The sequence below is a fragment of the Neodothiora populina genome (genome assembly GCF_041146345.1).
Source record: "Neodothiora populina strain CPC 39397 chromosome Unknown canker_contig_13, whole genome shotgun sequence".
Lineage (NCBI taxonomy): Eukaryota > Fungi > Ascomycota > Dothideomycetes > Dothideales > Dothioraceae > Neodothiora > Neodothiora populina.
Window position 1 is genome coordinate 92,917 of NW_027191402.1, and position 18,353 is coordinate 111,269.

An 18,353-nucleotide genomic window follows, 5' to 3' on the forward strand; every position below is an offset into this window, starting at 1 on the left:
GGTACATTCACCCTCGCCTGGCTCAAACTTGTATCACAGAGGCAACAAAGTGCCGCTTACAGTACATTTCGAAGGTGCGGGGTTCAACATAACTCATGCTTAGGGACAAATCTAATATCCTTCTGAGAGACATTTTGTGAGGATGTGGGGCGCCTGATCCGATCATAAGTCCTATATATGTGTTAGATGTCGCCCGGACATTATAGTAAACAAAATGTGCAAGGACATCTCTCAGCCACACCACATATATGATGACATCTCACGAGTACGTCGACAGAGCTTCTGTAGAGGCTTTGGGGAAGCCTGACCCAGAGTATATGGAGGTAATGTAGCCACTTGAACTCACTTCTTGTTATGATACAATGGCCTGACTGTGACGCAGTACCTTGAGAACAATCCACAAGTGGATTTCCCTTGGAACGACATGCCCGCGTTGCGCCAAATGGCGTCCACTATGAGCAATGCAGCGTTTGAAATGTTCAAGCGCGCGGATGTCAAGGACTCTGTGATCACTGTTACCATGCGAGACGGCTATGAGAGCACGGTGGCTATCTTCACCCCAGTGAGCAAGCCAGAAGGTGGGAGTCCTCTTGTGGTCCTGCTCTATGGCGGTGGATTTCTCATAGGCACGTGCAAGGATATGGCAGTCTGGGCTAGAGCCTGTGTGACTCTATACGGTGCTACAGTAGTATGCCCTTCCTATCGCTTGGGGCCTGAGAACAAATTTCCTGCAGCGCAGAACGATGTCTGGGATACATTGAGATGGTCGATAGATAACGCTGCCTCTCTTGGAGCAGATCCACGCAAGGGTTTCGTTCTCGGTGGCACCTCAGCTGGTGGTCAGCTTTCCGCTGTCACGGCCCAGAAATATGTGGGTGAGAAGCTCGCACCCCCATTAACGGGCATTTGGCTCTCCATCCCGGCGATCCTGGCTCATGACTTTCCCCCACCCAAAGAGTATCAAGATGTCTTCTTCTCAAGAGATCAGAACGCAGACGCACCCATACTGACGAGCTCTGCTATCGACATGATTGACGAGGTCTACGCAATGGATCACTCCTCCGATATGTTCTCACCATTCAATGCAAAGAACCCACACGTTGGATTGCCACCGACCTATTTCCAAGTTGATGGTCTTGATCCTCTGAGAGATGACGGTCTGATCTACGAAAGGGTCTTGAGAGCCCACAGTGTCACCACTCGAATTGATGTCTATCCCGGATTGCCTCATAGTCATTGGTCATTCTTCCCTGGCTTGAGGTCCACCGTCAAGGCTCAGACCGATATCGTGAAAGGCCTTGGATGGCTGCTGGGGCAGGATGCAAGTCCTGACAAGATTGTCCATGTCCTCACGCCATCGGTAGCTCTCTGAAGCAGCGAACATCTTTCTGGAAGCAATCGGACAATGGTCTATATCCTGCATCCTGCCTCGCCGACTAGGCTTTCGGGCATGTCCTGTAAGCTCTTCCAGAGACTTGCATTGCTCAAGATGAATGTCGTATCGAGAATGTTTATGTATGCTTCTAGCTCGGTTCTCAGATGTGTGGGAAGATGTGAAACTCGTGCGCAATGGTCGAAGAGAAGAAATTCGGTATTCGTAAGATAATATTGGATCGGTGAGAAATCAAAGTACTTTCAAGAGCCAGGCTTTATCGGGGTATGGCGGCTGAATTTTTGGGTGTACTTTGCGTAAGGCGCCTGCGCCTCCTCATCCACAACATGTACATTCACAGTTTTTGTGATGCCGTCATTGCCATCCTGTGGTGACAGTATCGACATTTCGCTACCGTAGTCATTGTCGTGATTTCGGATACCAGTTCCCGTCTTGGTTCGCGATTGCAATGCAATTGATTCCGTTCGAGCACTCCGTCCGCGAGACGAACGTACGGTGTTGTCTATGAAGCGGCGACACAGACTATCGAATTGGCTTCGCAATGGAGGTAGACATGCAGCAAAAATGGCGACGCACACTTCTGCTCTATTGATTGGATCAGCACAACGATATCCAATGAGTAGAAAAAGAGACTTACGAGCTCCAGATCGTCAGGTCCACGGAATCCCCTGGCAGTCGTGTCAATTGAGCGCCCGTTCCTAAGATCTCATACATACTTACACGTCGGGTCCTTGGTCATCATGAGAGCTTTCAAGTGTGAGAGCTTGACTATTGAGCAAATCGTGGCGCTTCGAGTCATGGTCAGTATATCTGAATAAGGAGTGAGGATTAATCAACTGACAATATTCCAAAAACGAAGACCACCCGGAGACCCCACTGCACGCGAGGAGGTAGCTGGACTGCTGCTAGATAAAGTATCGGAACGGCAGAGTAGATGATGTCGGTGACCATATTCGTACCTGGATTTGTGTCAATACTCGTCATTGTTATCATCAATATCAGATCTTCGCCTCACAGCTCTGTACAAAGCCACAGATCATATTGACACTGCGTGGCCAACATTTGCCTGGTAAGGTCATGTCCCAGTTCAGTGCCACATTGTCGCAGGCAGCAAGAATAGATGTCATAGCAACTGCGCCATTGCATATCACAACTAGCGCAATTGTCGACCAGATGACGATCCTGTACTTCTTGGTGAAGTCAAGGTACAGAAGAAAAGTTGCAATACTGAGCTTCGCAAGGAACATTCCAAGGAGGTTCAGTACCTCCGCATACCATATGAAACGAAGAGCATTAACCCTATCTGCCGGTGCAAAGGCAGGATCGAATATGTGTCTCCCGAGACCATAAACGGCAGACTGTGCACAGCACGCAAGCCCTGATGTACTTGATGCCTATACACATGTGAGTGCATGCTTAAACCCCCAAGTTTCAAGAACATCAGACTCACCATCGCAAGGAATATGAGCAGATCCGCGATCTTGTAATATCTCTTGATGACGACATTGGTGAACACCCTCCAGAGAACGATCAAGCTTGGTAGTATGGGCAAGAATATCGAAACTCCTAAGAGCATGCTCTGACGACTCTCCATAATGATCAAGTTTACAATCGCGAGACTTGTGCTGACTTGACCGTTGTGTTCAAAACAAACTCCCAGATACTACATTTGGATAAAAGAATGGAAGTAGGACCGACGAATGGACTAGACTGCCCGCGGTGAAGGAGATTCGCGAAACGCGTCTAGCTAGGTAGGCATAAAAGGTGTGCAGTCACTCTCAACCTTAATGAAGTTTTCCACAGCATTCAGACAACCTACATATTCCTACCAGGTTACAGGGTGTCCGTCTCGTGTCTTTGGGGGGCACTGGGTGCGTGTAGCCCAAAGCCATGGCGCGCGGCCTAAATGATAGGGTCCCTTAGAGTAGATGATACGCTCTCGTGAACCAGAACACTCCCTCGGTCGCTTAATGAGGACAGCCAGCCGGTGCGCGATCAAGCTCCGGATTAGTCTGGGATGGGCGGCACTAAAGAGCAGAAGGGTAATCATGGAAGGCAAATGGCGGGATCGTGGTCACTCTCCATGTCACGACATGATCGAATGTTGGCTGAGGCCAACGAGCCAATCGTATTGCCGATCCTGGTCGGCTTTCTGAGATCCCACCAGGCTTGTTGTATGTGCTGATCGTTGTACAGGTCAAAGGCTTGATGTTCGAATCTGCCAGGTCCTCCGCCTTCCCCATCTACAAGAAACATCCAAGCACTTGGCAAAATCCACAGCGGAGGGTAATAACATATTAGTGTTTCTTGAAACTTGGTCTAAGCGTGTTCTGAGGTTTTCCATACAAGTAGGGCTTCTGTTCAGTGCTTGATCTTCTCAACAACACCTCGAAGCGCTAGACTCTGGCCCCATCCTATAACCTCCCACCTCCCGCCGTCTATTTCAGATCTTCGCTGCGGTACAAGTAGCTGCGGTAGTCCGGACCGGCGATCCTGATATTGCGCGATATTGACATGAATCGGATTTTTCAGAATGAACAGAGAGATCAAATTCACCGCACATATATTGATATTTAGCACTACAAGGGACGATGCTTCAAGCTATACGGCGGGCCCCTCGCCGCTTCAGACAACTTGATTGTAGCTTAGTAAGTTTCGCAAACGCCACGTGCCGGATGGACAATATGGTTCGTGCGACCAGCCGCTTTGACGCCCACCTCTTCCGTAGACCGTCTCCGAGTAGCGCGCTATGCTCCGTAGTGGCAGCCCATATGCATATTAGCTATGGCGTCGCAATCTTGCCATATTGTTATCAAGGAATTGCAACTTCGGCAAGAAGATGAAACGTTATAGAGTTGAAGGCTTTTATAAGCCTCGGAGAATTGTCCAGAAGCACTCGAACCTGGACAATGCTCCCGGCTGTGAAGGCAGTCACCCGAGAATGTAGTTCGCATGCCCTATACCATACAGTATAGGGCCCGCAGACCTCTTTACACCTTCCATACAAGGCCCATCACTATATTATGGGGATTACTGCATGGACCATTAGTCGAACTCAAGTTTGAGATGCGTGGTTTCTTGGTCTTCATACATAAGTCTTGACACTCCGTGAACCTCGCCATAGTCTCAAGGATCTCACCTTGACATTCATTCTTTCAGTCGTTCATTTCATCATTTGCATAATGGCGCCCGTCAATCGAGGCTCCATTGCCCGCTTATCAACCGTCATTCCTGCCGTTGTGCTTTCACTCATCTCTACTGCGGCTTCTGCCAGTGTACCAAAGGCTACTGGAAACGAGAAAACATATGATTACATCATCGTCGGTGGTGGTGTAGCAGGTCTCGTAGCGGCTAACCGTTTGTCGGAAGACTCAACTAGTATGTGATATATGCCTGTTATATGGACGAGCTTCCAGGTCTGATCGACTTTGCAGAATCTGTCCTTGTTGTCGAATATGGCTATATCGACAACACCACAACTACGCTCTGGCCATACAAGGCCCAGGGTATTGCCGTCAATGCAGGGGATGTCTTTACAGGTACCACTTCTGTGGAACAACCTGGCCTTGGTAACCAGACCTTCGAGCTCTATGTGGCTAGTGTAGTCGGTGGAGGCTCCATTGTCAATGGTATGGCATTCGATAGAGGAACCCAGCCTGACTACAACTCATGGGCAACCCTTGGCAATTCTGGTTGGGCTTGGAGCAATCTCCTTACATACTTCAAGAAGGTAGGATGGAGATTCAGGAACCTTGACCGAGACCCCTGCTAATCACCTAAGTCTAGAGCACAACTTTCACTCCTCCTTCAGCTGACATTCAGAAGAAGTATAATTACACATGGGACACATCGGCGTATGGTAACGGCCCGGTGCACTCGAGTTACCCACCTTTCCAATTCCCGGAGATGCGTAAGTCCATATCTTATTGAAGAGTCGATATATCGCACGCCAAGCTGACACAAATTGTTGTAGCCACTTTCTGGGACGCTCTTAATGAGCTTGAGATTACCAAACTCCAAGAGGGAGGTCTTGGTGAACCTGGTGCTTTCTGGGAAGTTGATTCCATTGATCCGGTCCTGCAAACTAGATCATCAGCCCGCACGGCTTACTATGACCCCATTGCCAAACGTGCAAACCTTGAGCTCCGTACTGGCTCATACGTGCAGAAGTTGGTCATTATCAATAACAACGTCGAAGGTGTGGAAGTGATCTCTAGGAAGGACAACTCTGTTATCAAGGCATATGCAAGGAACGAGGTCATTCTCGCTGCTGGAGCCGTTCACACTCCTCAGATCTTGCAACTCAACGGCATTGGCCCTGCCAGTGTACTTAAGGCTGCCAATATCAGCGTCAGCGTTGACCTCCCCGGAGTCGGAGCAAACTTCCAGGATCATCCTGTTGCGTATATGAGCTACGACAGTAAGCACGATATCACATCAAACAAAGACTAGACTGCAGTGTACTGATGTCCGAACAGTGACTACTGACAAGTCGTACCCTTACCCGGGCATCTTGACCTACAACGCTACTTACAATGCGAGTGCACTTGCCGAATATGTCGAAAATAAGACTGGCCCTTACACTCAAGCTCACGGTAACGGTGCCGTCTTCCTGCCGCTTTCCAAGATCGCGCCTTCATCGTACAAGAGCATTGCATCCACCCTTTCTGCTCAGAACCCCACCGATTACCTTCCTAGCATCTATGCTGAAAGAGCCGAGCTTCTGGCCGGTTTCAAGGCACAGCGTGCCATCCATCTCCAGCAGATCCAGGCCGACGATACTTCTATCTACGAGTTCTCTTTCAACGGCGGCGGTACTGCAACCACCGCTCTCCAGAAGCCCATCTCCCGCGGTACCATCATGATCGACCCTAAGAATCCGACCGCGGAGCCAATCATTGATTTCCAGGCGCTGGCAAACCCTGTTGACCGCGCGGCGCTTTTGGCTGCAGTCAGGTTCACGCGTCAAATCTACAACACAACCGCATTGTCAGGATACACGCCTGTCGAGACTCTCCCAGGACCTGAGTATCAGACCGACGAGGAGCTCTGGGACGCCCTCTCAACCTCCGGAGTGGTGAACCCCAGTTTCGCCCATCCTTGTGGCACCGCCGCCATGATGCCCCGCAAGCAGGGTGGTGTTGTTGCATCTGACCTACTGGTTTATGGTGTCAAGAGACTCAGTGTCATTGATGCTTCCATTATCCCTATCATCCCTGCTACTCACTTGCAAGCTACCGTCTACGCCATTGCCGAAAAGGCCGCCGATCTCATCAAAGCCAGGGCTTAGGCTTAGGGTCCACGAGAGCATGGCTGATGGAGTGCATTGCTGAAGTAGAGTTGAATTCACTCGGATGGAAAGCAACAACCAGACTGAAAGTCAAAGTACAAAACTTCGCAACGGAGGAGCGCGGGATGGACATAATTCACTTCGATTCTGTATATACAATACAATTAAACGTATTCCCCTTTTCGATTGAAGTCTCTAGTTCCATGACCGCGACCGTAACCCTGTCCCCCGAGCGAATGATGTGGTCGACATCTTCCAGTACCGAGACAGGACGGGCTCGATGTTGACTGCAACATCATGTGACTACCTGAACCAGGCTCGTACATATCTCGAGTCACAGTCTATACAGCTGAGGCCTGTCCTTCGACGCACTGTAGAAATACAAGTCCTTTCACAACCCACAATTACCATACTGCACGCAACCACCACAGCACGCCACCTCACCCCAGGCATGCAAACCCACCACTTACCAGACCCCCAACTCCACCAAGTCCGCACCACAGACGATCGCAACCTCTACCTCCACGCCCTCAGCCCGCAGCGCACAACCTCTCGCATTCCCACGATTGTCCTCGTCCACGGCCTAGGCGGCACAGCACGCGAGTGGCTCAGCGAACAGCGCCATCTAGCCGGCTTCGCGCCGCATGTATATCTCTACGAAAGAGCAGGGTACAGCGCTCGCGGCGGCTCAGCCGCGCGTCCTATGCCGCGTCTCCTCGTGGGCCATTCGTGTGGAGGGGTCATTGTGAGTCATTTCCTCGCGGACTACACTACTGATGTCTTCGGGATGGTGCTTGTCGATTCTGTGCCTGTTGTCAATCGGGTCCCCGGGTGCGTGGACGGCGCTGTTAGGCGACGACGCTACGTACGACGAGGTCGTGGGTTTGCGCGCTAATCTTGGGGTTTCCGAGGTCGAGTATGCGGGTGTTTGCCGCGAGAGGGAAGTCAATGAAGCTGCTGGGGGAGTTGCAGAGCGGGAACTGGATGCTCTGGGCCCTTGGAATCGGCGCCTTGGGGACTATCTAAGGGGTGGACAGCTTCTCGGCGATAGGAGACTTTGCGTCGTCTCCTGTGACGAGAGTAATGATTTTCAGAAAGTGTATGACTATGGCGTCGCGCATGCTCATGGCACTGTTGAGGAGCGGGAGGTGGTCAGGATGCATCTTGTTGGTATGTCTGCTGAGGACGAGGCGGCGCAGCGGGAGCAGATCGGGTGGTCTAGTAATGCTAGATTCGTGAGGGCGTATCCCACGCATAATGTGCATCTGGTGGACCCGGAGTGGGTCGCTGAGCATCTCAAGTGGGTTTTGGATGGGAGAGATCCAGATGATGGGGTTTGATTGGGGCATCATGTCGTGATGCTAGCAGATATGGCTCATCTTGAAGCCTTTTAGTATCGACATGTTTCGCTCTTCTATAGATGAACCACTCGTCGTAACTAGTGCCGACCCCTTTTACCTCCGTGACCCTGTCCTCAAGTCCTCTTCAGTCCATACGCGTCATCCTCCAGAAGAGAAATAACACGCTCGCAACACAATTGAAATACAGAGGAGTTCCCGTTTTGACTTTCACCTCATTTGCGGAAGAAAAGCAAGGAGACGCTCGTGTCGAATTGTCCTGCGAGGACGGCGCCACTGCGTGGAGCTTTTTTTGTCCACTCTCTGCATACTTTACGACCACGGGTAAGAGAACGTATGTCGTCAACATCAGAGGAATATGGCTTCTCCAATCTCAGGGTGAAGAAAGGAAAGAGAAGGCAAATAGACTACTGCATAGAAGATGGAGAGAAACGTCAGAAAGAGGGTATATGCAAAGCAAAGATTATGTGTATCTTCTTGTTCTGTTCACGCTTTCCTAGGAGCTCATCATCGCAGGATCTTAACCTGTCTAGAGATTGCACCAACGAACAGACCTAGCGCGGCAAGGACCAAGGCCACATGGAACACAGTCTGTATACTGTCCACGAATGCCTGGACCACGACGTCGTGGATCCTGCCGTGGAGTTTGTGCAAGGCTGAGACGTTTGAGAGGACTTTCTTGATGATCTATTGTTTGGTTTCATCAGTATTAGTCTTGAATGGCTGGTCTTAGGTATGGTGGTGGTGATAGAGCAGAGGGGAAGAGAGGAAGAAAAGAAAAAGACAAACCTCAGAACCATCGCTTTCCCTCGACAGCGCCCGGTTCAACCTCCATCGCAGCGAAGACTGAAACACCGCTCCCGCACCACTGACACCTGCCACGGAGCCGATATTGCCACTCAGATACATGCCCGACGTGGCGATTGCGATGTTTTCCTTTTCGATGCCCGCCGTCAGACCCACAAAGATTGCCGAGTGCGCCATGCCTGTGCCTAGACCGGCGAAGAAAATGACCAGAGACGAAGCGACGGAGGTGGAGGAGCCGCGCCAGAGGATGCTGAGGAGGGTGAAGCAGATTAGAGTGGAGATGGACGAGAGAATGATGGGGAGCTTGTATTTTCCGGTTCTGTTTTGCGGAGAAAAGTCATGTTAGGTCTTCTGCTTTCGAGTCTTGTTGATTGCCAATGGAGTTGCTTACCGCTTGATAAAGGCACCGACAGCCAGTCCACCAATTGTGTTACCGATAATTGACGGGACAAGGTGAGCACCTGCCTCGCCTGTTGCGGCGTTCTTCGTCACCTGGAAGTATAATGGCACCAGGTACATGAGCTGTTCAAACCCAACGTCAGCATCTGCGACTTGCTTTTCCTTCTCATCCAACCACAATACTCACCCCGACTTGGATCGCCGTCTGAATGACGATTTGAACATACGATGTGACGACAACATAGTGTCCGAGCAGCTTTAGAGGGAAAATCGGTTCTTTCGCCCAATATCTCTCTGTCAGGCAAAAGCAAACTCCACTAACAATAGCTCCTCCGAGTAGTCCAAGAAGAACGGGATTCTGCCACGAGATCTCCTGGCCTACCATATCGAATGCCAACATCATGGGCAGGACTGTCAAGCTCATGAAGAAAGAGCCGACAAAGTCAATTCGTTTCCACTTCGTCAAAGTGCTTTCGGTCCTGCGCTTGTCGACTGACGTTGGTTCTTCTAGTCTCCACCAGACTAATCCGATGGAGATCAGGAGTAGCGGACACTGACAGAGGAACGCCCTGGCATATTTGTTAGATGTCATCCACATTCTGCTGTCATATTTCACTTGAAACTGCAGATATCACTCACCAGCGCCATCCCACAGCCTGGGCAAGATAACCACCAATCAATCCACCGCAACTTCTCCCTACTGTCGTGAAGATGTTGACGTAGCTTCGGTAGACTGCGACTTCTTGCAGCGGGACCAGATCGGTCAGAAGAATCGAGACCATAGACACCATGCCTGCCCCCGCGGCTCCCTGGATAACACGTCCGACGATCATCTGTGTCATGTTTTGTGCTAGCCCAGCGAACAATGTGCCTAGAGCGAAGGTGGCATATGACGTTTGAAGCACGCCTTTACGTCCAAAAATGTCGCTCAGTTTGCCGTACTATGTTGCACACACCATAATGTCAGGGAAACCATGTCTCTGTAGACGAAGAACACAGCAGAAGAAAAGTTCAAGAGCAGTGTAGATGGTCTCATGACAGCCAAAACAGCAAGTACGAAAAAGCAGATATATACATACCATAGGTTGCGTGACGCAAGACGCCAGCAGATAACTACTCAAGAGCCAACTGCCCAATTCCAGCTTTCCAAAGTCCGAAGCGATCGACGCAAATGTTGCCATGACGAGCGTCGTGTCTGCTTGCGAAACAAACACTCCCAGCAACAAAACAGATATGATCCCGAACACGGACGAAGTGTCATGTTCCTTCTTCCCTTCTGTTGCTGTGTCACCACTTTCCAATGCCGGTGTGTCCTCGGTGGCAGTCGCATCGCCATCTGATTCATCGTCTGCGTCCTCTGCCCCTTCCGGACTGCGATCGTTGTATGTTCGGTCCAGGATCTCTTTCTTAGACGCTCCTAGTAGAGGGGTTGTTTCTTGCACCGCGGATGCAGCCGCCTGTCCTGAGGGAGCTCCATTTATCGGCTCGGTGTGTCCTCGATGGGACGCACCATCATATGTCCCCGCCATCCTCACAGCTTGGTCTTCGAGCTGTTATGTTAATTCTGTGCACCAAGTCCAGAGAGGGATTGACCAGTGGACTCCAGGTCCAACTATAGTGAAATATCAAAGGTGCTGCTCCGCCGTTATGCGATGAGCTGCCCCCTGGGGAAGACGTTATAAAGCTTCTTGCTTATGGTGAAACGGAATGGAGGGTGTATAGGTGAGATTGCCCAGGTCAGAGGCACTCCATGCACAGTAATCTTTTTTCTCTTGTTCGTCCGCCGAGAGAACCAGGATACACATGAAAACAAAGAAGAAAGTAGATAGAAGGAAAGAAAAAAGAGTAAGATGAGGAGAATCACATCATCCAACTTATGCTAGATCGACCACGGCCCCGGTGCACAACGATGCGGAAAGCGGGTCTTATTTTTGGTAATAAGTCCTACAGGCAATAAAGAAAGACCATCACTTTCGAGCTCCTCAACCAGCCCACATGTGCCCTTTTTCTTTAACGGTAAATATATGGGCTGCTTATGGGTTTCCTCTCGGGAAGTGGAACTGGTATGGATTAGCGGTGATGGTGCAATCGATAGTTGAGGGTTGGGGGAGGATGTCGTCGGATGTCGGGATAGGCGCACACTATGGAACCTTGTATGAGCAGGAATGCCAAGGCTTGAACCTAGAACACGATATCCGCTGAGCTATACGAGGAGCAATATGTACCTGTACATGGACATTGTGTTCTTATACCGTGTCTTGTCTGAGGTTGGCGTCTACAATGCGAATGAGCAGGTAGACATGAAGTGTGTTTCAGAAGTCTAGAAGAAAGTTCTCGGGAGATCTGATTTACAGTCGGTAGTCTTCCGAGCCCTAATCGTTCTAGGGAACGTCTAATGCTACATGTGCTATTAATCGATTATATGGATGTCTATTTTTATGCTTGAACATGTCCTTCAGACCCAATCGTGCCATCGGCCCGTATATCTAAATGTTTGCTGCTGCTGATCACCAGACGATCCAGCGTACTCGTTGTCTGGCTTTCCAGATCCTAATGCTCGCCTGTTTCCCTCTGCCTCCTTAATATAGCCCAACTCGCATGAAGAGAATACCACTTTGGGTTGGGAAATATAATATGCATCCAGTCCTGGATCCAGTGCATCTTTCAAGGAAGTCGTGGCATGTGCCTCCCATGGGTGTGTGCATGTTCTGCCTCTGCATTCCTTCAGTACAACAAGCAGAGCGTCGAGTCTGTAGATCAGGGCATTGAAGGGTCTGCCGAGGAGTTCATAAGAGTCGGCCAGAGAAGGCTCGACAAAGTAGTTTTTCATCTGAAATGGATCGTGCTGGAATATGTTAGCAAGCCATGATAGTTGCACTTTCCATGCCTCAAGCTTACCTTTAAGTCGTAGTACTCTCTTTCGCCCGTGCACCACACTGAGTAATACAGACTATAGCCATCACTTACCAGGCGAAGTGATTTGTAGGTATTGTTGGGATAATCGCGGATCTCGACACCATACTTGCCCTCCGGTAGCCCTTCGCCCCAGAATTCGACATTGACATGCTCTCCACGAGCATCCGTTGTCGCAGCTTCGCTCGTCAAAGGAATCGGCAGACCATCGAGATCATCCCGTGAGACTCCCGCGATCGAGAGTATAGTTGGCGCAATGTCAGTATGCGAACTCACAAGTTCGAGACTTTCTCCTTTTGCTATTCCCGGCCCGCGCACGATCAGAGGAATGTGGATGTCTGTGTCATATCCACATTCTTTTCCAGGATGCATGCGGTGCTGAGAGATGTGGAACCCATTATCGGTGGTGAAGAAGATATAAGTGTTGTCCAAAATACCCTTGTCGTCCAGTTTGGTGATCAATTGCTCAATCATCTCATCGACCGATTGCAAAGCGCGAAGACGGGCACGTTGAAACTCGTCGTTGTACGCAATGACGCTGTCGTTGAGTCGTGGTAGCTGCGCTATCCAATTTGCTCCACTCGGCTAGGACACATGTCAACAAAACAGCAGACATACGAGAGATAGATACGGACCTTCTCTGGGTTGAAGTCCTCACGTCTGGGGATCTTGTAATCTTTGAAGAGATGAGCGTGACGAGGAGCATATTCGGGGATAGCAAATCCAGGGGACCCCGAGGCAAGTGCTGCAGAGTAGCTGTCATTCAGAGGAGTGAGCGTGGGAGCGCCAAGAATATTGCTATGCGGCGCGACTGGGGCGACTGTCAAGAAGAAAGGCTCTCGGTTTTCCGTAGCTTCATCCAATAGTGCGTAAGCCTTCTCCGCGACCACATCTGGGGAGTACTGGCCGGAGTAATCGACCGGGGCACCACCATTATGGGTGATCTTGGCGTGCCAGTAGTCATAAGTGAATGGATCTAGGAGGAAGTCGGAGCTGTTGAACCCCTTGACATGCGGCTTGTCGTAGTTCATAAGGTTATGTGTGTTCCACAATTTGCCAACATAGTATGTCTGATAACCTGCAGCTTGCATCCACACTGGCAGGTAGTCGTCGTTGATACCTTGACTGACAATCTTTGGGTATCCGCCTAAACCAGATAAGAAAATCGATACCAGGTCAATATGATTCACTTCCTGACTCACCATAAGGAGGCTTGACATCAGTCACATTTGTATTATGTGCCGCTCTTCCAGTCCACAGATTGACTCTTGACGGGCAACAGATTGCTATAAATTGAATCAGTATTCATCCACCCTCTCAGCTTAAGAGACTGGTTGGAGAGCTGAGCAGCAAGATGGACAGGAAGGTACATACCAATAGTACAAAAATGGTTCTCAAAACTTGTTCCCTCACTCTTGATATACTTTTGCAAATGCGGCATATGCTCCAGACTCTCCATATGACCATCTTGATCATCGGTGATAATGAACAAGATATTCGGTTTTGAGGCCGCCGCATGGCATAGTGAGAAGCCGAGACACAGAAGTGCCCACGCAATTAAAGACAGCATGTTTTGCAGTACCGCTCTGGGCCTGTCCTGCGGTTGTTCGCTTAGGCGTGGTCTAGGAGCAAGCTCAAGGTGTGGGGAAGATGTTTTGTAGAGCAGGTTTAGTCCCGTCGCGATGGACTGGCTGTCACTACACTATCAATCGTAGCGAGCCACGCGGAATAGTCTCATGAAAATCACTCTACCGCAGGAAAGTATGAACAAGAATAAAAACTTCAAGAGATCGATTGGACATGAGAGATTAGTAGGGTCTATCGTATTGCGCAATCGGTACTAGTGGTGAGGGACAGATGCACATGCCGCACGTACCTGCACATCCATATCGATAAGGTGAGCGACATCCGCGTCTGTATCAGGGCAGCAGCGAAACAGCGACCCTGTCTTTATGTTGAAGCTAGTGGTCTGCCTCGGACGATTAGATAATTTGATGGCGATTGTTCCTGCACGACTTTCTCCTCTTCAGATGCAATTACGAAGTACTGCCTGAACCTACCATGTCTGTTCTTTCATTCGGTCAGTGACGAAGAATTACTATTTCGAAGACTCCTGGCAAGTATCATTCGTCGGATATGTGGACAAACAATCATCCATGCAGTTCTGTACCTCTGCCCACGCATAGGCAGATACAGATTCACAAACTTCTGAACAGCAAAGAAAGACGGGGAGCATGGAAAGTATTATAATGCAGACTCCGTTTAGTTCGTGATATTCATGAATTACTCATCTCACTAAAAGGCACTTTTTGTTCGTCAGTCTGCTAAGCAGCTGGTCTGAATATCTGTTGGACCAATAATAGCCCTCGGCCATGCCCAAACCTGCTCCACAATAAATGCTGCCCTCGGTTTCGGTTACTGCTGCCCTGGATTCTCAAGAGTAAAGCCGAGGACGACGGCTAAGCAATACGCTACAGCGACCGGCTGCTTGCCCATGGCGTCGAGTCGCCAAGCAATCCATCATCAGTCTTATCGCTGGAAACCGCTTTCGAGTGCTCCGACCTGCTTTTGCGACGACATGGCAGAGCGGCGTGGATGCCTTTTCGATCGTCAATGCCGGCGTGGTGTCCTACTTCTTAGCCTTCTGACTCCTCGTGAAACGGCCTAGATGTGACAGTGAGCTTCTAGGTTTCGACTGTCCAGGCTGGGATAAAGGTGACGCTTGCGGCCGGGTCACGTTGGTAGACGAGTTCTGTCTGTACATGCCGGATCCCCTAGGGGGTTGCCTGACAGTGGGCGCGTCGACGGTAGATTGTTGGCTGGGATCAACAAATGTGATTGCATTGGAAAAGCCAGACTGCGTTGAAGGGCGCGATTGTGCCCTGCGAGCCTTTTCTTGTGTGGAGCGGAACTTTTCGAGAAGCTCGTTCCATTTGATGCCGGGGTCCTCACGAGACTTCAGACGATTAGGCCGGTCAAAAGTTGACACACCTGGTGTGCTGGGATTGCTACGATTTCGTGTAAGTATATTGACAGCGGCAGATGAGCGTTACACAGGATACTTACGTCCGTGGGGCGATGTGTAGATAGCCAATCGCACTGACACTGTTGAGTCTGTTCTTGAGTGCTGCAAAGGCTGAAGACTGCGGTAATAGCATCAAGAGGCCGTAAAGGCACTTGTACAGGTGCGGGAAACGCTCGGGCTCGAGCAGCTGTAGCCGCAGGTAGGTGAAGACGGGCGATTCAATGAGCTGCACGAGCTTGTCAATCTGGACCAGCATGTTCACGGTCATCTCGAGCTCTGCGATGATCTGAAGCAGATTGTACGCGTGCTCGTATGCCTGGGCTAGCAGACACAGCGAAAACGTCGCCACGGCGTTGTGACACCAAGAACGGAAAAGAGCGACGAAGAAAGTCTGTCCATCTCTGGTCTCTAGATTTCGTAGTCGCTTGCGTAGATCTGCAAGCTCAGGCGCAGTTATTAGGTTGTTGTTCAAGTTCTGAACCATGATACTGGCAAACTCAACATCTTCATCCTTCTCCAGGCAGTCAGCCAGAGTGCGGTATATACGCTCCGCGCTGAGGTCCAGGGACAATTGTCTGATGATGAGGTTGCCTCTCGTCTCGAGCAGTCGCTTATCGGTGGCAAACAACTTGAGCAGATCTACCATGAAAGCCGAAAAGTAGGACTCTTGGCTGCTCTTCGATATCTGTGACAAGAGAGCAAGGTCTTTCTTGACCACTGCTTCGGAGGGGTCTATGAGAGTCTGTAGGAGCACTGGAAACATGCCCTGATGAGCGGCGGCGGTCTTCTGGGGGGATTTGCGATGCAGTATGGAGAGCCAGTCTATGGCAGCGACACGGGTGTCTTCATGATCGTTGAGGAAGTGAGCCGTCAGGCTGTCGACGGCGTCCTCATAGTTCAATGGAGGCGCGTCGTCGGGAGAGTCAGCCGGCGAGGGCTCTTCGTTCTCGACTTGATAGGCTGTCGGGATCGGAGTCTCGACGTCGGGACGTGTCTTTGCCGCATCGGCAGAATCTGGACTGGTGGCCGGCTTTCGAAGTCTGGATTGTGCGGATTCTCGCCGATTGTCTACCTCGACGTCTTTCGCCGACTTGGGTACCGGAGATGGCTGTACCGGCTGCGGCTGTTGGCTCGGGGCTGCCACAATGGCGCGCTTGGGCTCGTCCGGGAGCTTCATGATGTATGTCACAAGGGCGGTGTTGACGCGGGCGGCAGATTGCTTGACCTTCTCGACATCAGAAGACAGAGCTGGCAGCACGTGAGACAGCAGGGCGGGGACAAATGGCAGTATGTCTTGCGGACAGATGTCGAAGAAGGACTCGATCCACTTCAGCGCCGTCATCTGGATCTCTTCGGCAGCCGAGTCCTGCAGGAAGTCGAGGAGAATCTGCAAGATTTTGGAGTGATCGACCTGGACATCTTGACCTGGAATCCACTCTTCGCCTGCATCTTCTCCCTTGCCGTTCAAGACGGTGCTGGTCATGGATCCAAGGATGCTGGAGCCATCATCGTCAACGTCGTCGTCGTTCTCGTCGTCGTCGTCGTCGTCGTCGTCGTCTTGGTCGTTGTCGTCGTCGTCATCGTCAAGGTTGTGATCCTGTTCGACGCCATCCTCGAGAGCAGCGTTGTCGACCTCGCCCTCGCTCCTGGCGCTGTTGGCATCGTCGCTCTTGACGTCTCTTTCTGGGGTTGTGGAAAAGGAGGGTTTCCGGCCGCTCTCGGCTGCACTTCTCTTGCTCTCCGCTATGTCCCGCTTGATGCCAGCAATCTTCTTGATCTCTTGTAGGAACCTGTCCAGACAGGCCTTGGTCATGGTGTGCACATCGATGTTGGCGTCGGTCAGGAATTTGAGGATGCCGCCGAGGAAAGAAGGCAGGTAAACGACCAGCTCGAGGTCGGGGATCGAGTCCAGCAGGGTGATCCATGATACCAGGAAGGTCCGTGTGAAGGGATTCAGGACGTATATGCGTTCTTGGAGCAGGGGGATGAATTTGGGCAGAGAAAAGGCGGTCGAGGGTTCGTCGGAGAAGTCTTGCGAGTCGTTCTCGTCGGGATGTAGGACGGAGACGTACGAGGCAGCAGACTCGGACACAATGTCTTTGATCAGACGGTCCAAGAGCTCGGCGCCGTTCTTTACAGATAACTCGGTGTCGGCCGCGAGCTAAGGTTAGAAGATCATGTCAGCTTGTCGGACATGAGTCTGGTGCTGTGTCCGTCGTACCTTGCACAGGGCGTCAAAGACGTCGTTGAAGTAGATGAGGATCTCACCCTTGGCTACTTTGGCGATGTTGTACATGCTCTCGCAGGCGTAGTATCTGACCCGGGCATCTTGGTCGGAAAAGCAAGCGAGGACCGGAGGGACGATTTTTCGAAGATATCGAGCAACTTCCTGCACACAAGACAAAAGTGTAAGAAGACGGCAACGACAGCAAGTCGGATGCACTAGCGATCAGCAGAGCGCATGGCAGGAATGCTCACCCCTCCAAGGGCGATGGCAGCGGCAGCCAGTCCTATCAAGCCGCCATTCCGCGCATTCAGATGATTCACGGAATAGGCAAAGTCGTTGCAGAGCTGGTCCACCATGGCAGCTATCCTGACGTGGTCGTTGATGGCCAGGGCATCTCGGATCACGCCTTCGAGTCTGCGGGAGCGGCAGGTCAGTCGCAAGCAGAAGAGGAAGCGACGACGCAGATGGTTGACAGTATGCGATGACGTTACCAGGACAGAGGACAGTGTTTTGGAGAAGTGAGAAATACAGAAATAGGTATGGTAGACTTACTCTAACGCACCATGCTTTCTCTTGTCATACAGCTTGTCACTCAGAAGCTTCGCCACGCTTGGATCCATGGTGGTCTCTGGGTCGAGGGAAGGCGATGGCAGCTCAGGTGGTCAAGGTGGTGTGGCACAAGACGCGGTATACTGTATACGGTATACGGGCTTGGAGAGCTGTTACCGCCGAAGCTGATTGGGTTCGGCTAGCATGATAGAAAGTGTCGCGTGAGCGGACGAGGAAGAGAGTTTTTGAGTTTTGGTTCTGTACAGAAGATCAAAATATGGATGAGGGACGATGAAGAGGGTTGGAGGGAGAGAGAAGAGAGGGAAGAAGTTGTTTACACTGACGGCTTGACCGCAGAGTTGGATCGCCTCAAGGCAGTCTTAGCCCGACAG

General features: G+C 50.9%; 6 protein-coding genes across 7 annotated transcripts; 2 read left to right on the top strand and 4 right to left on the bottom strand.

Moving 5' to 3' along the window:
- Positions 1-520: 520 nt before the first annotated feature.
- AAFC00_001631 (uncharacterized protein) lies at positions 521-1,372 on the top strand (the record flags this gene model as incomplete). The annotated part of the gene is made up of 1 exon (XM_069340838.1): positions 521-1,372. The coding sequence occupies one exon, from the start codon at positions 521-523 to the stop codon at positions 1,370-1,372; it is 852 nt and encodes a 283-aa protein (XP_069204357.1).
- A 263-nt stretch (positions 1,373-1,635) lies between these two features.
- AAFC00_001632 (uncharacterized protein) lies at positions 1,636-2,987 on the bottom strand (the record flags this gene model as incomplete). The annotated part of the gene is made up of 6 exons (XM_069347946.1): positions 1,636-1,978; positions 2,031-2,061; positions 2,114-2,181; positions 2,235-2,352; positions 2,409-2,787; positions 2,844-2,987. The coding sequence occupies 6 exons, from the start codon at positions 2,985-2,987 to the stop codon at positions 1,636-1,638; spliced, it is 1,083 nt and encodes a 360-aa protein (XP_069204358.1).
- A 1,588-nt stretch (positions 2,988-4,575) lies between these two features.
- Positions 4,576-6,683, top strand: AAFC00_001633 (uncharacterized protein; the record flags this gene model as incomplete). Its single annotated transcript, XM_069340839.1, has 5 exons — positions 4,576-4,771; positions 4,828-5,123; positions 5,180-5,303; positions 5,367-5,813; positions 5,872-6,683. The coding sequence occupies 5 exons, from the start codon at positions 4,576-4,578 to the stop codon at positions 6,681-6,683; spliced, it is 1,875 nt and encodes a 624-aa protein (XP_069204359.1).
- Positions 6,684-8,548: 1,865 nt separating this feature from the next.
- AAFC00_001634 (uncharacterized protein) lies at positions 8,549-10,776 on the bottom strand (the record flags this gene model as incomplete). The annotated part of the gene is made up of 6 exons (XM_069340842.1): positions 8,549-8,728; positions 8,831-9,167; positions 9,240-9,370; positions 9,435-9,816; positions 9,887-10,188; positions 10,327-10,776. The coding sequence occupies 6 exons, from the start codon at positions 10,774-10,776 to the stop codon at positions 8,549-8,551; spliced, it is 1,782 nt and encodes a 593-aa protein (XP_069204360.1).
- A 926-nt stretch (positions 10,777-11,702) lies between these two features.
- AAFC00_001635 (uncharacterized protein) lies at positions 11,703-13,730 on the bottom strand (the record flags this gene model as incomplete). 2 transcript variants are annotated; one of them, XM_069340843.1, is made up of 5 exons in its annotated part: positions 11,703-12,092; positions 12,146-12,745; positions 12,796-13,307; positions 13,363-13,446; positions 13,535-13,730. In XM_069340843.1, the coding sequence occupies 5 exons, from the start codon at positions 13,728-13,730 to the stop codon at positions 11,703-11,705; spliced, it is 1,782 nt and encodes a 593-aa protein (XP_069204361.1). The 2 variants fall into 2 exon arrangements, with proteins under 2 accessions (XP_069204361.1, XP_069204362.1); XM_069340844.1 differs by having other exon boundaries at positions 13,535-13,619.
- Positions 13,731-14,789: 1,059 nt separating this feature from the next.
- AAFC00_001636 (uncharacterized protein) lies at positions 14,790-18,032 on the bottom strand (the record flags this gene model as incomplete). Its single annotated transcript, XM_069340845.1, has 5 exons — positions 14,790-15,168; positions 15,227-17,346; positions 17,407-17,574; positions 17,664-17,826; positions 17,965-18,032. 5 exons carry the CDS (start codon positions 18,030-18,032, stop codon positions 14,790-14,792), a joined length of 2,898 nt encoding a protein of 965 aa, XP_069204363.1.
- Positions 18,033-18,353: the final 321 nt, after the last annotated feature.